General features: G+C 40.4%; 1 protein-coding gene across 1 annotated transcript in view; it reads left to right on the top strand.

Annotated features, from left to right (window-relative positions):
- Positions 1–21871, top strand: part of LOC127580053 (dynein axonemal heavy chain 9-like) — a 377996-nt gene that overhangs the window by 56264 nt on the left and 299861 nt on the right. Inside the window, exons 20-26 of the mRNA XM_052033209.1 lie at positions 1689–2559; positions 3490–3620; positions 5084–5210; positions 13576–13728; positions 16267–16392; positions 17270–17509; positions 19149–19309. Of these exons, the coding sequence (XP_051889169.1) occupies positions 1689–2559; positions 3490–3620; positions 5084–5210; positions 13576–13728; positions 16267–16392; positions 17270–17509; positions 19149–19309 (1809 nt within the window). The remainder of the gene's footprint in view (positions 1–1688; positions 2560–3489; positions 3621–5083; positions 5211–13575; positions 13729–16266; positions 16393–17269; positions 17510–19148; positions 19310–21871) is intronic.

The raw sequence follows: 21871 nt of genomic DNA, 5'->3' as shown, positions 1-21871 counted from the left end.
AAATGAACTGCCAACCTAGTGAAGTTGCAGTACTGGATTAGGTGGATGCTGAGCAGCCAGAGCATATGCAGTAGATTGAACTAAGCATTCTCACAACCAGTGGACCAGATCCAAGCTCTGCATTCCTCCCACACATAGTCATGAATGGTGGACTAACAGCTAACTGGAGAAGAAGGCTTCAAGAGCATTTTGATCCGCAATGATGGCACAGCATCGAAGCATACATGACCGCGTTTAGCTGGAACTGCTGAGTAGATGATTCATCTTTGCTTCTTCCTGAGATCCCAATCATAGAAACCAGTTTTCAGCCAATTTCATTCACCCGACATGATACCAGGTAAAGGCTGAGGATACTGGGAATAGCAAAGGCTGGGGACTACCTGTAGTTCTGAAGACCTCTGCTGCAGAACTAACTGTGTTTCTGTCCCAGCTGTTTCAGTCCAGTTGTAACACTGGCATCTACTCGACAATTGCAGAGAATTGTTCTACAGTGAGCTGTTCTCAAAAAATGGACAAATCCAATTCAGCTACTCAGTTTACTCTACTAGAGTTGCAGAAGGTATCTTCAGCATTGTTCTCAAGTGGCACCTATTCACCATTCAGATAGTTATTGATACCAAGTTTGGGATTTGTTAGGACCACTTGCCTCCAGACCTTATCATAACCTTGGTCTAAATATAAACCAAGGATTGAATTCCAGAGGTGGGTGAGAATGACTGCCCTTGACCCCAAGGCAGCATTTGACAGTGTGGCATCAAGGAGCACAGGTGAAACAGATGTCAGTTGCTATCGAGGGGACAACCACTCCAATGTCTGGAGTCATACCGGGAAGATGGTTTGTGTTTGTTGAAGGTCAGTCGTTCCTGCCCCAGGATCTTGTTGCAGAAGCACCTCAGGCAGTATACCAGGTCGCTCCATTAACATCTTGTTGACTGGAAACACAACTGGAACAAAGCAAGGATGTGGCTGGGTATGGTATGCCGTGACAAGTGGATCATCTCTAGATACCCAACACAGTCCACCATCTGCAAGGCGTAACTCAGGAAAGCGAGAGTCACTGAATGCAGCTCTGACAACTTTCAGGAAGCTATATTCAATCCAGAACAAAGCAACCTACTTGACTGATACCCTACACATCACACAAAACATTCCTTCTCTCTGTCACTGTGTGCCATGTACAAAATATATAATACCTTCCAAACCTGAAAGCTCTACCTCCAAGAAGAACAAAGGGCTTCAGGTGTATGGGTAACACCTCCACTTGCAGCTTTCCCTCCAAATCACACAGCATCCTCACGTGGATTTAAATCCTGGAACTCCCTCCCTGACAATATTGTTCAAGTACCTTCACCAGAAGGAATACAATAGTTTAAGAAGGTGGATCAACACCATCCCCTCAAGAGCAATGAGGGATGGGTAATAAATTCTGGCTTTGTCAGCAATGCCCAGATCCTGAAAAATGAATAAATAAAATATAACATTCCCTTGCACCTCCATTGTTGTCATAACTGGAGATTCTCATTTATTGATTGCTATGATGTATTCATGTTTTATTAATTTGGTGGCTTAAACGACCTTTCTTGAGTCTGTAATTATTAAACATGCAAAATGATTATTCATCAAATTGAAGAGAAGCTGTATTGTATATTTTCCTACTATACTGATTCATTATCTTTTCTTTTCATTAGGTTTGATAGTGTACAACCATACCAGATACTGGATATTGTCCACTCTCAGATCAGCCAAATGGAAACTACAATGGCCACCATTAATGAGTCTGCCAGTTTATTTGAGGTCAATGTACCAGATTATAAACAATTAAAACAATGTAGAAAAGAAGTACATCTTCTGAAAGAACTGTGGGATATGATTTTTCTGGTAGATTCAAGCATGGAGGATTGGAAGACTACAAAGTGGAGAGAAATCAATGTTGAAAACATGGATATGGAATGTAAAAAGTTTGCTAAAGATATTCGTGCCTTAGATAAAGAAGTACGGGCATGGGATGCTTTCACTGGTTTGGACAACACAGTAAAGAATATTTTAACTTCGTTACGGGCTGTAGCTGAACTTCAGAATCCAGCTATCCGCGATAGACATTGGTATCAACTAATGCAAGCTACAAATGTAACATTTACAATGGATGATAACACAACTCTAGCTGACCTATTGAAACTGAATCTGCACAACTTTGAAGAAGAGGTTTGTGGAATTGTTGACAAAGCTGTGAAAGAAATGGGCATGGAAAAGGTATTGAAGGAGCTGAACGCTACCTGGAGCACTATGGAATTTCAGTATGAACATCACTCACGCACTTCTATCCCATTGCTCAAATCAGATGAGGAGCTAATTGAGACCCTGGAGGACAACCAGGTCCAGCTGCAGAATTTAATGACTTCCAAGTATATTGCTTTCTTTTTAGAAGAGGTATCCAGCTGGCAGAAGAAGCTGTCCATAGCTGACTCTGTAATATCAGTTTGGTTCGAGGTGCAACGGACGTGGTCACATCTTGAAAGCATCTTCATTGGGTCTGAAGACATTCGCGCTCAGTTGCCTGAGGTATAACAAACATTTACTTTCTATTTTTAAGTGTGTTGAAACAATAACATTTGAATTTATAATTATAAATCAAAAGTCGTGTGTTAGTTTCTGAGCTGATGTAAAAGTGGTGGAGAAAATAAGGATTTGGGTGTTCAGATGCACAAATCACAAATGTCTGGTACAAAAGGTAATCTGGAAGATCATGGAATGTTGGTCTTTGGCTCAATGGGGTTGAAATACAAAGAAATGGAAGTGATGTTTTAAATGCATGGAGTTTGGTCAAAGGTCAATGAAGTCGTGCATGTAGTTTTGGCCATGGGACCTCAAGCAGGTTATGTCGGTCATGGACGTGGTACAGCTGGGGTTCACCAGAATGGTGTGAAGAATTAAAGGGCTAAATTATGAAGATAGTTTGCATACACCTGGCTTGCATTCCTTGTGCTTTGAAAGTCAAGTGACAATCTAATGAGGATGATAAAATGTTAAGTACTTTAGTTTAGACGGATGCAGAAGATTATTTCTTCTGGGTTAGGAGTGAGCTCCAGATCAAGGGATCTGATTTTTACATTAGTGCTAGGTAACTAGTGAAATTAAAGAGCACTTTTTCACACAAAGTATATTGAAATCTGGACTTCCTCACCTCAAAGATTGTGGATGGCGGATCACTTGAAATGTTCAAGATTGAGAAGGACAGATATTTATTAGGTAAAGTTATGAAAGAATATAGATTAAAGGTGAAGCTTATGTATTTATTAACCAAGATTTAATTGAGTTGAAGGAAAACACTCTGGGGACTTTACTTTTCCTCTTTTTCTAAATATTTGGAGGCCACTTTGAAGGTATAAATTACACTTCTGATTTTTAGAAGTTGTTTTGTTTGTATTTTATGATAGAATAGGAAGTGTAAGTCTGTGGGGAAAATTTACTGTTGTGCTGTGTGGCATGTAGGATTCCAAGCGCTTTGATGGCATTGATACAGATTTTAAGGAACTGGCGCGGGATGCTGAGAGAACTCCAAATGTAGTGGAAGCCACTAACAAACCAGGTTTGTGTGAAAAGCTTGAAGACATCCAGGTCAGGTAAGTTATAGCTTTTCTCATTTGATTGAATGAACTAAATGAAGCATTGAGGGCTATAAGAAGAAAGTGGAGTAAAGCAGCTGATTTATCAGGGAAGTCTTGACTTTTGTCTTCCTCTGAAAGTTCTTGGAGTTCAATACTTGGTCTGGCTATATTCTGTCTTCAGCTCCTGTGCTCCCCAAGGTTGGAAATGAAAAAAAAGTCCCTTCCTGAAGTTAAACTACTGGATAATCCAGTTGCATGGGCAGAGTTAGGAATTTTAAGAAATTAAGTAATATGATAAGATTCTGGTTGTGTTTTATAAAGCCCAGTGGCCTGGAAGATGTTACATCTGAAGGCTTGTTGAAATCCTGCCAGAATAATTGGGGAATTTAAAATCACTTAATCACATCTGGAGTATGATACTTGAGTCAGTAATGGTGACCACAGAACTATTAAATTATTGTAAGAGCAATTATAGTTCATAAATGCTCTTCAGAGAAGGAAATCTGCTGTCCTTAAACAGGTTAGCAATACATTAAATTATCTTGTAAGCCACTGAGTTATAACAAAACTGCTGGGGATGGGCAATGAAAATATTGGCCTTAGCCAAATCGTCCACTTCCCATGAAAGGCTGAAGCTAGCAACACTTGTTCAGACAGCATGATGCAGGACTTCTGGAACTTGTTTGCTATTGCATACACCGATGGATGTGAGTAAAACCAGTGTAGTTGGCTTAAGCATAAATGTCCTGGTATTTCAGTGGCACAGGCTAATGGAAAGAAAATGGGACTGTGAAATCTATGTAAGTAACCTATCCAGAACAGCAGAGGCAATATGTGAAATTTTACAAAGGCTGCAGCCTCTTTGAGGAGTTAGTACATTTTGTAAAATCAGCTAATGTAATTTTGCATTGGGCAAGACCCACAAGACTTTGAAAACCTCAGGATGTATACTCCCCAATCAACAGCCAGAGAATGATTTACACTTCTGTTACACAGTCTGGAAGTGCGTTCATCTTATTTGATTTGAGTATTGGCAAATAAATCATCATGGGCTAGGGTGATATTTGCAAATATCACAGGACAGGTCTACAAAAAAAAAAGTGAATTACATTTCCTGCTCATTGCAATAAGACTCTGATAATCCACTATCCTACTGTTTGGAAGTCCCAGTGCTTCAGCATCTGGCTCACCTGGTTCTGTTACCCACACTCCTTTTAAACACAGAGCCCTGTAAGCAACATTCACTTTAAATCCACCTGATTCACTGGAAAACTTACTGTTGTGTAACATCAAAAAAGTGAATTAAATGTGTGTTGATGCATTACTAGAAATAATATCTGTTAGTCCAGAAAATCTGTCAGTCTGCACCACCAGAGTCCTGAGGATGCTAGGTTATCATAATTTTATGAGAACTGTTGTTCAGTAAATCTTAAGTGTGACGTAAATGGATGCTTTGTTCTCATGTTATTCCTGCACAGACTGGCTCTCTGCGAAAAAGCACTGGCTGAATATCTTGACACCAAAAGATTGGCATTCCCCAGGTTCTATTTTATTTCCTCTGCTGATTTGTTAGATATTCTATCCAATGGGACCAACCCTCATCAGGTAAGCATCTTACTGTGCTAGCTGAAGTGTTAGAAGGTTACAAAAGGCTGTAGTTGGCTAATATTGCACAAATAACTCAAATTCTTCTCCAGACTCTGTAAAGGAATTCAGTTAAAGAAATCTGGCTAAAGAAATTTGGTTTGTCCCCTTTGACTCTCACCAACTTTTACCGATGCACCATAGAAAGCATCCTATCAGGATGTATCACGGCTTGGTATGGCAACTGCTCTGCCCAAGACCGCAAGAAGCTGCAGAGAGTTGTGGACACAGCCCAGCACATCACGGACACCAGTTTCCCCTCCTTGGACTCTTTACCTCTCGTTGTCTTGGTGAAGCAGCTAGCATAATCAAAAACCCCACCCACCCGGGACATTCTCTCTTCTCTACTCTTCCATCGGGTAGAAGATACAGGAGCCTGAAGGCACGTACCGCCAGACTTAAGGACAGCTTCTGCCCCACTGTGATAAGACTATTGAACAGTTCCCTTATACAATGAGATGGACTATGACCTATGACCTCACGATCTACCTTGTTGTGACCTTGCACCTTATTGCACTGCACTTTCTCTGTAGCTGTGACACTTTACTCCGTACTGTTATTTTTTTTAACCTGTACTACATCAATGCACTTTGTACTAACTTGATGTAACTGCACTGTGTAATGAATTGACCTGTAAGATCGGTTTGCAAGACAAGTTTTTCACTGTACCTCAGTACAAGTGACAATAATAAACCAATACCAATATCAAGTTAAAGAGTTCACAGAGCTTGAATAATGTGGGGGAAAATGCTGTTGTTGTGTTAGTTTGCTATAACTTTATTGTGAACCTAGAATTATAAGCAGATGTTATTTTGGACAATATTTGCTACTGATTGATGTAGGAGTATGCTTAGATCACTTGGTAGTATCACATTGCTGAAGAATTTGTGATATGTTTTTGAAGGTCTGCAATGCTGAGATGTTGTCCTTCAGATCATAAGTTAACATATAATGAATGCTGAGGCAACTCCAAACAAACAACTCCAGATGCTAGAATCTGGACCAAAAAAATAAACCGCCGGAAGGACTCAGCAGGTCAAGCAGCATCTGTGGAGGCAAAGGGATAGTTGATGTTTCAGGTCTCAAAATGATGTCCTAGCGTCTTGGTCAATATTCCTCCTTTAACGTCAGTAGTCAAATGCTGATTAACTACCATTCACAAGCAGTCGCTTACCTTCCAGTCCAGGTGAATCTGCTCCAGGTCTGTCCTTAAGGAATCACTTACCAGGTGGTCCACTCCAGAACTTCCAGGACTGATGAGTCACAGCTGCTTACCTCAGAAGCATGGTAGGAGGGCTGGGCTACAGCTGAGGCTGAAACAGTGTGGATACAAGACCCCACCCCCCTCCCCAGCATACTACTAGTTAACATCCAGGCCAATGAGAACAAATTTGATGAACTAAGGGCAAGACTGACCTACCAAAGAGCACTGAGAGACTTCTGTGTGCTATGTCTCGCTGAAACATGGCTTGCACCTGCTTCACCTGACTGTGACATTCAATCTGAGGGCTTCTCAATCCACCGAATGGACTGTACAGCATCCTCAGGCAAAGTTAGAGGCAGAGGGCTCTGCTTCTTAATCAATAACTCGTAGTACTCAGACGTGACGGTCCTGGCAAGCTCCTGCTCACCCAGCCTGGAATATCTAATGGTGAAGTGTTGACCATACTACCTGCCATGGGAGTTCACTTGATGGCAGTCTACATCCCACCCCAGATGGACATGAAGCCTGCACTCAATGAACTATACTTTGTGGTCAACCTTCAAACAGGATACCCTGAGGTCCTCTTCATTATTGTAGGTGACTTCAACCAGGCCAACCACAAGAGTGTGTTACTAAAGTACTACCAGCACGTCTCCTGTCCCACCAGGGGCCCAACACCCTTGACCATTGCTATACAACCATCAAAGATGCCTTCCGAGCCACCCCTCGCCCTCACTTTGGTAAATCAGACCACCAGGCTGTGCTCCTTCTCCCTGCATACAAACAGAAACTGAAACGGGAGGATCTGGTAGAGAGAGTCATGCAGCGCTGGTCTGAGGAAACAGATGAGCTCCTATGTGACTGCTTTGAGACAGTGGACTGGTCCATGTTCAAAGACTCAGCTGCCAGCCTAGATGAGTATGTCACCACCATCACAGACTTTATCAGCAAGTGTATTGAGGACCATGCACCAAAGAGGACAATACGAGTGTTCCCAAACCAGAAACCATGGATGAACCAGGAGATCCACTCCTTATTGAAGTCGAAGACTGCTGCATTCAAATCAAGTGACCTTGACCTTTACAAGAAATCGAGATACGACCTCCGGAAAGCTATCAGGAATGCCAAGAGACAATACCGGTTCAAAATAGAGTCCCAGACCAGCCGTCAATTGTGGCAGGGCTCACATGCTATAACGGGTTACAAAACAAAGTCGCGCAGCATAGTTAACAACAGCGCATCCCTTCTTGATGAGCTTAACACATTCTGTGCGAGTTTTGAACAGAAGGGAAGTGGATTGTTACCACCCACCCTGACAGCCTCCAATGCAAATGAATCCATGTTCACTGTCGAGGACGTAAGATCAGTCTTCCGGAGGGTGAACCCGAGAAAAGCATCTGGCCCGGTTGGTGTCCCTGGCCGTGTGCTCAGAATTTGTGCTGATCAGCTGGCAGGGGTATTTGCAGACATATTTAACCTCTCCCTGCTTCAATCTGAGGTTCCCACCTGTTTTAAGAAGACCACTATAATCCCGGTACCTAAGATAAACAAGGTAACATGCCTTAATGACTACCGACCATGGCTCTGACATCTACCATCATGAAGTGCTTCGAGAGGCTGGTCAGGGCACGCATTAACTCCAGCCTCGACCCACTGCAATTCGCCTGCCACCGAAACAGGTCTACAGTGGACATCATTTCCCTGGCCCTACACTCATCTCTGGAGCATCTGGACAGAAAAGACACCTCTGTTAGACTATTGTTTATTGACTACAGCTCCACTTTCAATACTATAATTCCAAGCAAACTCATCACCAAACTATGAGACCTGGGACTCAACACCTTCCCCTGCAACTGAATCCTTGACTTTCTGACCAACAGACCGCAATCAGTGAGGACAGGCAGCAACACCTCCAGCACGATTATTCTCAACACTGGTCCCCACAAGGCTGTGTCCTCAGCCCTCTACTCCCTATATACTCATGACTGCGTGGCCAGATTCTGCTCTAACTCCATCTACAAGTTTGCAGATGATACCACTGTAGTAGGCCGTATCTCAAATAACGATGAGTCAGAGTACAGGAAGGAGATAGAGAGCTTAGTGACATGGTGTCATGACAACAATCTTTCCCTCAATGTTAGCAAAACAAAAGAGCTGGTCATTGACTTTAGGAAAGGGTGGCAGTGTACATGCACCTGTCTACATCAATGGTGCTGAGGTCGAGAGGGTTGAGAGCTTCAAGTTCTTAGGAGTGAACATCACCAATAGCCTGTCCTGGTCAAATCACATAGATGCCACAGCCAAGAAAGCTTACCGGCGCCTCTACTTCCTCAGGAGGCTAAAGAAATTTGGCATGTCCGCTTTAACACTCACCAAATTTTATCGATGCATTGTAGAAAGCATCTTATCTGGATGCATCATGGCTTGGTATGGCAACTGCCCTGCCCAGGACCGCAAGAAACTGCGAAGAGTTGTGGACGCAGCCCAGCACATCACGGAAACCGGCCTCCCCTCCATGGACTCTGTCTATACATCTCGCTGTCTTGGTGAAGCAGCCAGCATAATCAAAGACCCCACCCACCTGAGTCATTGTCTTTTCTCCCCTTCCCCATCAGGCAGAAGGCACAGGAGCCTGAGGGCATATACCACCAGGCTCAAGGACAGCTTTATCGCACTGTGATAAGACTTGAATGGTTCCCTTTTGTGAAGAAATGGACTCTTAACCTCACAATCTACCTTGTTATGACCTTGCACCGTATTGTCTACCTGCAATGCACTTTCCTGTAGCTGTGACACTTTACTCTGTATTCTGTTATTGTTTTTACTCTGTACTACCTCAATGCACTGTGTAATGAATTGATCTGTATGAACAGTATGCAAGACAAGCTTTTCACTGTACCTCCGTACAAGTGACAATAATAAACCTAACCATGTGTGACATCTTATAATGTGAAAAATTGCTTTTTCACTTGCTACATAGCAATCACTGCATTCTAACTAATTGTTTGCAAAACATTTTGGAGCCAGGTCTTTTATAAATGTAAATCGTTTTTCAACATAAATTTCTAATACATAGCAAAACGACAACCATCAGTAGGGAAGCTCATCATCCATGCTTCCTGTTTCTTCAGGCCTTTGCTTTGCTAATGCTAGTAGATGTTCTGGAGTATTGACTTAAGGGTATCAGAGGACAGGAACGAGTTGATATACAAACACTATGCACATTTGTATTTATGATGTAACTCTCAGCACTTGAATTGTTTTCTTTTTAACTTTTTGAATTTTTTCTGGAATTTTGGCTTCACCTTAAATCATATACTATAATAAACTATTAAGACATCTTATAGTAAATAAAATGAGGAATGGGAAATTCACATGGGATTAACCTAGTTTGCTGACTCTGAGAATTCTGATTGGTTGTTTAGTCTGATGTGTGACTGCACTGTTCCTGGATACAACAGAACCCTGAAGAATGATCCAACATATGAATTTAACAATTATGGATGTGAATCTGCAAAACCTTTGTGGGTTCTTTTCTTTGAGTCGGTAGTGAGAAACTTTCCTTCATTCCTGACAGCTGTATTCATGGTGCGGAGAAACCATCAGGGATGAAGGAGAGCAAATTTCTTGAAAAGTCCAAGTCCCTCCATTAGTACAATTCAGTGGCATTCAGTAATTCACTCAAATAATGTACTCTCAAGTTTTTTTTTTCCCATTCTCCACGCTGAGGTGCAGCTGGTTTAAATAGATTTGATATTTAAAAATAAGAACGAAAAATGTTGCAGATATTTATAATTATTATATAAATATTCAGCCTTTAAGAAGGAATGAATATTTGGCATCAACCTTAGTCAAAGAATAAATATGTTTATGACAATAACAAGCAAAGGATACAAAACCTCATTAATCATTGCTAGCAATTGTACTTCTGGCTGTATTGGTTTATTCATGGCACAGACTCCGAAAAATGTTTAGAACTATTTGTCTCTGTAGAAGGCAAACATATTTCTTATAGAAATGAGTGGTTGCAGATGGACAACTTAATATTCCATAGCATAATAACATGATATCTGCAAATTACTTCATAATGCAAATGAGAGATTTAGGTTAAACATTGTTTCCCAGGTTTTCTGTGCTTTGGAGAGTATAAGACAAAAAAAATTACAAAATATCATTCTGTCCTCCTCTGAGCTGGGAGATGTCCAGCAATTGGAGCACATCTTGACCAGGGTGCTTGCCTATTTCCTCCAGAGTGGGGCCATAGAAGTCACTAACCAGTCTTTTTTGAGCTTTGTAATACCATCAGAGCATTTTAATATTTATTGTCAGAGTAGCAGATTTGAGTTGCAATAATGATTCTACAATATGATTGTCCTCTTGTTTACCAAGTTGGTGACTTAAGCTGCACTAGTCAATCAGAGGTCAAAGAAGCTTCTCTCATTTTATTCAAACATAACTTTTCATTAGAGAATTAAGATGGCAGAAGTTATACCAGTCATTTGCAGTCCATTATGTGTCAACGGGGAATCACTGATGTTAGACTCATAATGGTGCTGAGCTGTGAGTGAAGACAGTTGCAGTCCTTTGTTGAATTGTGCGAAAAGGTTTCTAGGTCATAAAGCTGTAAGCTGCACATGGATTTATTTCAGAATTGCAGAGTGGACAATCGATCTTGGCTTCCTCCTGGGATGCTCACCATCACAGAACCCAGTCCTCTGCCAATTCAATTCAGTCAAACTGATACAAGAAATGGCTGAGAGCAGAGGATATGCAATGGGACCAGACAACATCCCAGTGATAGTATTGAAGACTTGTTCCAGCCAAGCTGTTTCAATTCAGTTACAACACTGATATCTACCTGACAATGTCAAAAATTGCCTAGGTGTTTCCTGTTAACAAAAGAACAGGAAAAATTCAATTCGACTAGTTATTACTCATTCAGTCTACATTTGGTTATCAGCAGAGTGATGGAGTATGTCATTGACATTGCTATTGAGTTACATTACTCACCAATAACCTACTCACTGATGCTGAGTTTTGGTTTCCTTAAGATTGTTCTGCTCCTTACATCTTCACAGCATTGGTTCAAACATGAATCAAAGCTGAATTCCAGAGATTAGGTGGGAGTGACTGTCCTTGACATCAATGCATCACTTGACTGAACCTGGTATCAAGGAGCCCGAGTAAAACTGAAGTCAGTGGGCATCAAGGGAAAATATGGCAGTACTTGAGTTGTGATTGCTGGAGATCAATCAATCCAACCCCAGGACAATCCTGCAGGAGTTCTTCAGGACAGCAGCCTACACCCAACAATCTTCAGCTGCCTCTTCACTGACTTTAGAGTCATAGAGTAATGCAGCATGGTTATGTCCTTCGGCACAATTTGTCTATGCTGACCAAGATACCATATAAGCTGATCCATTTGCCTGTGTCTGGCCCATATCCCTCTAAAATGTTCCTATTCATAAATCTTCCTTCCAAATAAGGTCAGAAGTGAGGATATTTGCTGCTAATTGAACAATGTTCAATTCCATTTGAACATTGCTCAGCAATTGAAATAGTCTATTCATGCATGGAGCAAGACAGCACACATGCATGGTCAGGCTTAAGGACAGCTTCTATCCCACTGTGATAAGACTATTGAACGGTTCCCTTATACGATGAGATGGACTCCGACCTCAAAATCTACCTTGTTGTGACCTTGCACCTTATTGTCTACCTGCACTGCACTTTCTCTATACCTGTGACACTTTGTACTGTTATTGTTTTTACCTGTACCACCTCAATGCACTCTGTACTAACCCAATGTAACTGCACTGTGTAATGAGTTGATCTGTACAATTGGTATGCAAGACAAGTTTTTCACTGTACCTCAGTACAAGTGACAATAATAAACCAATACCAAGTCACATATATGCCACAAAATGGCCAGAGATGACCATCTCCAACAAAACTGAACCTAATCATTTACTCTTGATTTTCAATGCCATTACCATTGACAAGTCCCCATTATCAACACCCTGCTGGTCAGAAACTAAGCTGGACCAGCTACATGAATACTGTCACTAGAAAAGCATTTCAGAGGATGAGTGTCCTGTCATGAATGACTCGCCACCTGACACTCCAAAGTACCTTCATCATCTACTAGGCACAAGCCAGGAGTGTAATGGAATACTCTCTACTTGCCTAGTTGAGCACATTTCCAGCAGCTCTCAAGAATAGTCACTTCACCCAGGACAAATCAATCCACTTGATTGACATTCAGTCCGCCATCCTAGACATTTATTTCCGATAGCATACCCTGGTTGCAGTGTGTGGCACCTTAGAAAAGGCATCGCAGTTACTCACCTAAGCTGCTCCAATATCATTTCTTAAACCTTGACTTCAACTGCCAAGAAGAACAAGAACAACAGGTAGCACATCAAAAGGAGGTTCCCCTCCAAGTCGTACACAATCCTGATTTGGAATTATATATTGCTGGTCCATCATCATCACCGGGTCTAAATCCTGGAACATACCCAACAGTATTGTGGGAGTACCTTTACTATAAGGATTGCAGGGATTGAAGATCCACCACTACTCACCACCACCACCTTTTAATAGCAGTTCTGGATGGATCATAAATGTTGGGTTGCCTGTGAATCCTACATCCTGAAGAATGAGTAAATGAAAAGTCCATAAACTTTAGTTGAATGAGGAGCAGCTGTACTGAGAATTTTTTTGTCACGCTTCCTATAGGACAATGAATGAAATGTTGGTTAGAAGTAGCTTGTATATATAAAGCACCTTTTACAACCCTAAAAATCCAAGTAGGAATTTACCATTGATTAATAAAGTAGCAGACGTATGTTGTGCTTTGCTTCCACTGAATTGAAATCAGTGGAACTGAATATTGGAAGCATGGTGTAACAATATTATATTGCACATTTAGCACAAATGGTGAAGGATACATTTCTAGCCTGACGTGTTGCTTCAGTGGAAGGATTCTAATATACAATAGCTGTAGAAAATTTCAAAATTCTCCTTGGGAAGCAGAAGTTTAGAATTAGTCTCAAGATATTTGCTGAAGAAAGGTGAACCATGTTCTGAATCATGTCTCTCTGTAAATAATTCAAACTGTAGGTTCAACGTCACTTGTCTAAGCTATTTGACAACATGGCCAGTATGAAATTCCAGACTGAGGGTGATGATAAACCAACTAAAATGGCCTTGGGGATGTACAGCAAGGAGGATGAATATGTGAACTTCAGAGAGCCGTGTGACTGCAGTGGGCAGGTAGGAGAAGCGTGTCTTCTGTGCCTGCTGAAGGTATTCAGATGTGTTTATGAATGGGAATGATGTAACCTTGGATGCCCGACTTCCAGAGAATTACAAAGTGGGTGTGGTCCTCTGATTGAAAACATCTCATGTTACACTGAAGAAGAACAAGATTTGTATTGCAATAATGGCTGCAGTTTGCTTTTAGCATACCTATAGATACCTTTGTGGTCTATTTTTATGTTTCTCCTTAGATTTCCATTCTGCTTTACCTTATATCATTGATATCTCAGTCCTTGTAGAGTTGCAAACAGCACAGAAACAGGCCCTTTGGCTCACTATGCAAATGCTGGCCATCAACACCCATCCACACTAATCCCATTTACTAGCACTTGTTCCATAATCTTCTATGCCTTGACGATTGAAGTGCTTGTCTAGATGCTGCTTAAATATTGTGAACGTACCAGCTTTCAAAGTCCCCTCAAGCAATATGTTCCAGATTCTAATCACCCTCTGGTAACAAAAAAGATCTTCTGCAGATCTCCTCTAAACCTTCATCTCTTACCATAAACCTCTACCCTCTGGTTTTAGACACCACTGCTATGTGAAAAGTTTCCTGCCATCCACTCTTTCCATGCCCCTCACAGTTCTCTATACTTCTATTAGGTTCCTTCTCAGCTTTCTCTGCTCCAGGGAACCTAGCACAGCCTCTCCCATCTCTCTTCATATATTCGATCCCAGGTAACATCCTGATGAATCTCGTCTGGATCCTCCCCAGTATAATCAGTGTTATAATATGATCCTCCTTTGCTGATTTGAAATTTTCTCAATCCTCAGGCCGTTTGTTCTTTTTGACAATGTTATAAGCTTTTTCATAAGAAGATAGGAGCAAGAGTAGACCTTTGGGCCCCTTGAGTCTGATCCACCATTCAATAAGACCATGACTAATATTCTACTCAGCACCATTTTCCTGACTTATTCCCATATCCTTTGATCCCTGTAGTATCCACTTCAGTTATGAATGCATTCAATGTCCAAGTCTCTAAAACTCCACAAAACAGAATTTCAAAGATTCACCTTCCTTTGACTGAAGACATTTTCCTCATTTCAGTACTAAGTGGTTTACTGCTTGTTTTGAGGTTTACCCTTCATTCTGGACTCTTTCATCTAGATTTTTAACAAATACTATTATAATTATTCTTACATAATTCTAATGCTGTAATATCCCCCGTAGCCACGGTTTTATCACTTTTATTTTGAGTTTTTAATAGATGTAAATTTGTTGTATAATTAGTTATGTCATGTTTCCAGTGCTTCTGCTATCAAAGCTTTTACTGCACTGTCCCAACTACCATGGCCAACTCACATCTCATACCTTTGCAGTTTGCTTTATTTAGATTTAAGACCCTATTTTCAGATTGAACCAAGTCATTTAGGATCATTGTACAAACTCTGTCAAGTGATCACTCTCTGCTAAAGGACCTTTAATCGCCAGTTTATTAATGAACTCTTTTTTTTCATTATACAACCGTAGATCTAAAATAGCACCCTTGTGGTGGGGGCTTTTGGAGAAGTGTGTGTGGGATCCAGGGAAGAGCTGCTGTAAGGGGGCAGCATTTCACATGACAATGTATTTGTGGGGAGCAGCCTACAGCCTGGGAGCAACTAAGATTGGTGGTCCTTCTTACTTAATCCTGAAGCAGACCTCATGCATTATGAAGGGCACAGATCATGTATGTATGGATGAAAATTATGGAAAAGTATGTCCTGTGTGTTCAACATGTGTTAGTGCATCAGATGAAGGGAGAACCTGAAAAGAAAATTACAGACTTTGTTGTGTTTGAGGTTAAGCCCTTTACTTTCCTCTTGGAACATTTTTTTCATACAAATTGTATTATGTGGCATACATGAGCTTTAAAATAATAGAATATATGAATATTTTGTGGCCTGAATCAAAAATGTAACTTGTGCTTTGCATATTCTTATTCCACATTACTAATGTACTCTTGATATTTTTCTTGGGCGTGGCTTTGTATCAAGGTCTGTGATGTTCTGTCTCCAGGTTGTTGATATATTTTGCAGAGGTTTTAATCCTATACCAATTTTCTGTTATTTCACTTTTAAATTATGGTTGTCTCTGACCTCTTGTAAATTCTGCTACAGGCCTCTTACTTGGACAAGCTTATGTTGTAGTTGTGTGGTTGTGTAAGGGGAGGCAGAGGTTAGTTAGACAACATAGCAGAGCTACTGGGAAGCAAGTGTGGTCTGTTCACATCCATGGGTGGAATGACAAGACGGCTGAAGCTGTGAGGTTGGTGGGAATCATTAACTACATTTGGCATAACTGAAAGTTTCATCATACCAAATTGGAGACTCAAATTGCTCAAGCATTTTGTGTGTGTTGCAATCTGCCAAATTACTGTTTTTGTTATCTGCTAATTTTCACCAGGCTTCTCTCTCATGTTTCAAATCTGTTTAAGGTCATTTATTTGACTTATAAGGTTCTGGTCTTGTTTGCATCATAATGATGAAGACTTTATTTACATTTTGTCCCAGGTTGAAGCTTGGCTGAATCGCGTGCTTGAAACCATGAGAGATACAGTAAGGCATGAAATGACTGAAGGTGTTGTGGCCTATGAAGAGAAGCCAAGAGATCAGTGGCTTTTTGATTATCCAGCTCAGGTAAGCCAGAACAAACAATAAATCTGGCCTTATCGCTAGCCTCTTGCTTACATTTTAATAATTTGATATGTTTCCACCCAGCCAACTGTAGTTGAGTTCTGTGGCACTGATACATGGCATGGATTTTGTCTTTATCACCCGGAATCCAGAGAAGAAAATTATATGGACGCTGGTTAGCGGAGTTCAATTCTATTATCTTTTAATGCAATTAAATTGCAAGTAAATCAGATCATCTCTTTTAAATGCACTTGATCCTCACCACCTAATTTCATCCTCTGTACTAGGGATGTGTTACATCCAGGAGGTACAAAATAAATCCATCTCTTGTTTGGTTCTCCTGTGTTGTTGAACTAAGAAATCACATTTCAAAGGTCATCAAAGCTATATTACGTTCTTGGATAAAACTTATGTTGTTAATCTTAACAATCATTGGTTTCTGTTTATCATTGGTTTCTGTTTAAAGCTATAGACTAGATTGGTCTGATGAAGGGTCTTGGATCTGAATTGTTCAAGTCACAAAGCTATACAGCATGGAAGCCGGCCCTTCGGCCCAGCTCATCAATGCCGACCAAATTGTCAACTTGAGCTAGTCCCATTTTCCCGTTCTTGGCTGCTAGTGCTCTAAACCTTTCCTATCTTAATTCTATTTCTCTTTCCATAGATCCTATCTGACCTGCTGACTGCTTCCAGCATTTTCTGTTTTTGTTTCAGATTTCCAGCATTTGCAGTTTTCTTGTTTTTCATGTTCTGTATTGTTCATTACTTCCATTTTAATGGTTGACCACTTGATACATCCTATATCAGTGAGCAAAATAATCTCTATATTAATATTTCTGAGGCAATTCACTTTAAGCTGCCCCTGCTTTTCTTGAATCAGGTAGCACTTACTTGCACTCAGATTTGGTGGACGACAGAGGTTGGGATTTCCTTTGCCAGATTGGAAGAAGGGTATGAAAATGCCATGAAGGACTATTACAAAAAACAAGTTAACCAGCTGAATACACTTATTACCATGCTAATTGGCCAGCTCTCGAAGGGGGATCGGCAGAAGATCATGACCATCTGCACCATTGATGTCCATGCACGTGATGTTGTTGCAAAGATAATTGCTCAGAAGGTTAGTGGCACCAAATACGATGTGATATTGACTCACTAATCAAATTTCATTGCAGTATTTCTTGTCACATTGTATATTGTGCATTTCCAACTGATCCTTTTCCCATACCTTTGGAGCTTTTTAGGCAGTTCTTTAACATTTCAATACATTGGTTTAACAGAATTATTTTACACCTCTTGTGATTTTCATTTTCATTAACTACTATTGATACAAAAAACATTGGTTTATATAATGTGGGAAATTTTGCACTGTCCATTTACTGCTATTCGTCTATATCAAAATTATGCCCAATGAGCTTATACAAAGAAATTTGTAAGCCAGCAGAAAATGTTGAATGCTACTTTTAGATATAATTTCTGTCATAATAAATGACTTGTGATTTTCCTGTTTCATATCCTCCCTTAATGCATTTTCCTGTTCACAATTAACATTCATGGTTTAGACTTTAGAATCAAAAACACAACTTGGCAGTTGGGGGTGAGCTGGGGTGGTAAAAACAGTCCTGAGGAGGATGGCAACAAATTACTTGGGGACTTGCATAAACATACAGACCAGGAAAATAACTGGCAAATAAATCTTTAACACAGATAAATGTGAGGTAGGACATTTTGGTAGGAAGAATAGGGAAGGTCACTTATCACTTGCAACATGGAAGTCTGGGTGGCGTAACAAAGGCTTTTGGGAGTACAAATTCATCAGTCACTGAAACTGTGCCACATGTTAGCAAGGTCATTGAACAAAAGAAAAGCAAGCCCTGCAGTTTCATTTGAGACGGATAATATTGAAAAGTAGGAAAGTTATGCTTCATCTATGTCAACCTTTGGTTTGACCAGACTAAAGAGTACTGTTGTGGTCACTATTATAAAGTGGACAAAGGCACTGGAGACTACAGAGTAGATTTACAAGGATGTTACCAGAAATACAACAATATATATATCTAGAAAAGATGAACAGACCTGGGTCTCATTTATTAAGAAATCTGAGAAGTGACCTAATATGGGCATTTAAAATTATGGAAGACTTTGATTGAGTGGGAATGTTTCCACTTGTTGGAAGAACATGACTAGATGCCATCAATATAATATGGAAAAAATCTATTCAGGAACTGGGGGAAACTTCTTTACCTGGAGTGGTGAGAATGTGGAGCTCACTACCACAGGGAGTAGTTGAAGTGAATGGTATCGATACATATAAGGGGAGATTGGACAAGCACATGAGGAAGCAGGGAACAGAGGGTAATGCCGCTGGATATAGATGAGGAAAGCTGGGAGGAGACTCGAATAGTGTATAAATGCTGTTGTGGAGAGGTTGAGCCACACAGCTTGTTTTTGTGCTGTACATCCTGTGCATCCTATGTAAAATTATTATTAACCACCTGTTCAAACATTTCACAATTCCAGAGGGCATCAAATGCACTGCTCCTTTGGCACTTAGCTAGCTTCAAAAGCTTTTTGTACATGATTATCTCTAACATTAAGGTGGGAGATGTCACAACCTGCTTGGGAAATTTACTTGTGGTCAGTTGGCAGATTTTGTCATAGAAATGTTCTTTACATTATTATTTTTGTTTAAACTGGAGCTACTTCTTTGTAGTTTAGTGCACATTTTGTGGTTAATTAATATATGCTTCCCTTCACAGGTTGAAAACTCTCAAGCTTTTGTCTGGCTCTCCCAGCTTCGGCATCGCTGGGATGATGAAAAGAAACACTGTTTTGCCAACATTTGTGATGCCCAATTTTTGTATTCCTATGAATATTTAGGCAACACCCCTCGACTGGTAATCACACCTTTGACGGACAGGTATGCAAAAGCTTACAGATTATTTTGATTTTATGATATTTTCTTGCCTCAGATGATGAACAGGCATATAGGTCACCAAATTTATTATCAGCAAATCTAATACAACACTCATGACTTTCCTCTACATTCTTGCTAAAAATGCTTCATTTGCTATAGAATGAAGAACAGATGTCCAGGAATTTGTCCGAAATAGGCCTCTATACATACAAGGGACCCAACCACATTTCGAAATTGGACTGCTCTGGATACAATCTTTGCTGGGCCTGCAGTGTTGGTATAGCTACACTTATATCAAGCTTAATTCACTGTAAAGAAGTAAATTTAAAGAAATCCCTCCTTGGGTAAGGAGTAGAAGAAAAGTGAAGTACTTCGTCCAGCTCCATAGTTATCCCAATGATCATTGCCATTTGTGCTTCATTTCCAACAGATAGTTCTTCCCTGCTGTTGATCAGTCCCTTCCTTGATTTCCTCCTTCTGGAACACCACCCCCTTCCCCAAATGCCATCTCTTCATTGCCTTCCTGCCAAGATCATTCTGAGAGAGACTTGGATATGGCATGGTTTGAGCTTTATGTAAAGCTTGCTGTCGAGTCATGAGGGGACTTGCAGGAAGATTTTAAAAATTGTTCATCCAACATAAATGAGATCAAAGACTTAAAGAGAGCTCAGACTACCCTGCCTAATTTCACCTTTTTAATTCTTACAAAATTATTTCAGCAGCTCAGAAAGTGTACTGGCAACCTTAGTGAATAATTATTTTGTGTTCTTTTTCTTTGAAAGGCACCAAAGCCATATTGATGTGTTTCAGTGTAAGTATTTTGCATGTCTGTGAACAGAGCCTGGAGGGTTTCTTCCAGCATTGCTCTTGTCTGAAGATGAAGAAACCTGCAAGTGATATAACACTTAATTCTACACCTTCCCTATAGGGGTACAGTTACACAACACACCTGATAAAGTTAAGAATATGTGTCTCTCTGCTTAATTGCTTCTCAGCTATTATCTTACTTTCTGGTATAAATTGATGGTATTCATGTAACTTATTTGCTTATGTTTTTAGACACCTCTCTGCGCACCTGACATTCTGAACAGATTTCACAAGTGTTCCACAAGAGGGGCTGACTCTAGACTCCTTGCCTGATAGCTCTATTTATTTATCAGGCTGACAGTGCATTAATTTAACATCAACCTGTTAGTATTGTTTGTGCAGTTCAATAGATTATGGCTTTGATAACTCAATAAAATGATGCCAGATGTATCTTGAAACCCATTTAACTGAGGAATTAAATTGTTTGAAGTTATGATTTATTCCCTCACTATGTTACACTGCATGGCTTAGAGCTTATCCCATGTGAAAACAGATTCGTTTTCATCTTTGATTTTTTTGTGCCTCCAGGATAGTATCCAGTGGTTCTGTGATGATTAGCCGCAGCTTCTTATGTGAAATGGAAATCAGATCAGATTCTCAAAAATTGAGTGCTCCTTTTTTTTTAGTTAATATAAAGTCTATGTGACATTTTTCGATTGGAGAACCTGTGATTTGTAGTCAAAGGCCCATTTTGCTTGCGCTTGAATTAGTTACTGGTTAACAGGCTGTACAATTGGGCACTGTCCTATTTAACCCCACTAGTCTTCCGGCTGCACAGTGCACAGTGCCTCAGTTAACCTCAATGAGGAATGAGCTGCAATATGGGCACTGTCCCAGGCAACCTTGCTGGAATGGCAAAAGTTTTCATGAGGTAGAAGGGATGAGTAGAGAACTTGATGCATTGCAATAGATCAGGATTGTATGTGTCATTTTTAATTTGGATGTTTGTATTTTTAAATGATAATAGATTCATTTCATTCAGCAGCTATTTGACGTATTAGGGATGCTTCAAGCTCTCATAAGCATTTTGACCAGGCGGTGGTCTGGAAATTCAGCCATTCTAATTCTTTGGGTGATAAATGGGAGGCAGGAAGTGTGTGCAGGCTCTGGAGTGAAGGTTCTTTGCCCATCATTATGGGTAAGGACATACTGTACAAGAAATGTCCTTTAGCTACACCATCACATAAAAATGGCCTTCTTTAGAGTCCTGCTCTATATTTGGTTCACCCAGAGGCAAATAGCTGGAAGTAGGGGTACTCCTGAATTTCCGGGGTAATTAATTTATTTCTCAAATTTAGGCTCCTCTTATCTTGCTTAGGGTCAGCTGTAACTTTTAAGACGTGACTGTTGCTGGCAGAGTCGACGTTTATTACCCATCCCTAAATTGTCCTTGAGAGGGTGTTGGTGAGCTATCTTCTTGAACTGCTGCAGTCTTTCTGGTGGAGCTACTCCTACAGTGCTGTTGGGCAGGGAGTTCCAGGATTTAGACGTAGTGATAATGAAGGAACAACAATGTTGTGTGATTTGAAGGGTGGACCTGTAGATGGTAGTGCTCCCATGCACCTAATACCCCTTGATGATAGAAATTGATGGTTTGGTAGTTTCGTCTGAAGTGGATGTTCAGACACTCTTGTTGGACGTGGTCATTGGTTGGTACTTATGTGGAACAAATGTTACTTGTCACTTATTATCACATGC

This window comes from Pristis pectinata, chromosome 18 (assembly GCF_009764475.1).
Source record: "Pristis pectinata isolate sPriPec2 chromosome 18, sPriPec2.1.pri, whole genome shotgun sequence".
Taxonomy (NCBI): domain Eukaryota; kingdom Metazoa; phylum Chordata; class Chondrichthyes; order Rhinopristiformes; family Pristidae; genus Pristis; species Pristis pectinata.
The sequence above is the reverse complement of the archived record's forward strand: the minus strand, read 5'-3'. Positions and strand labels throughout refer to the sequence as shown.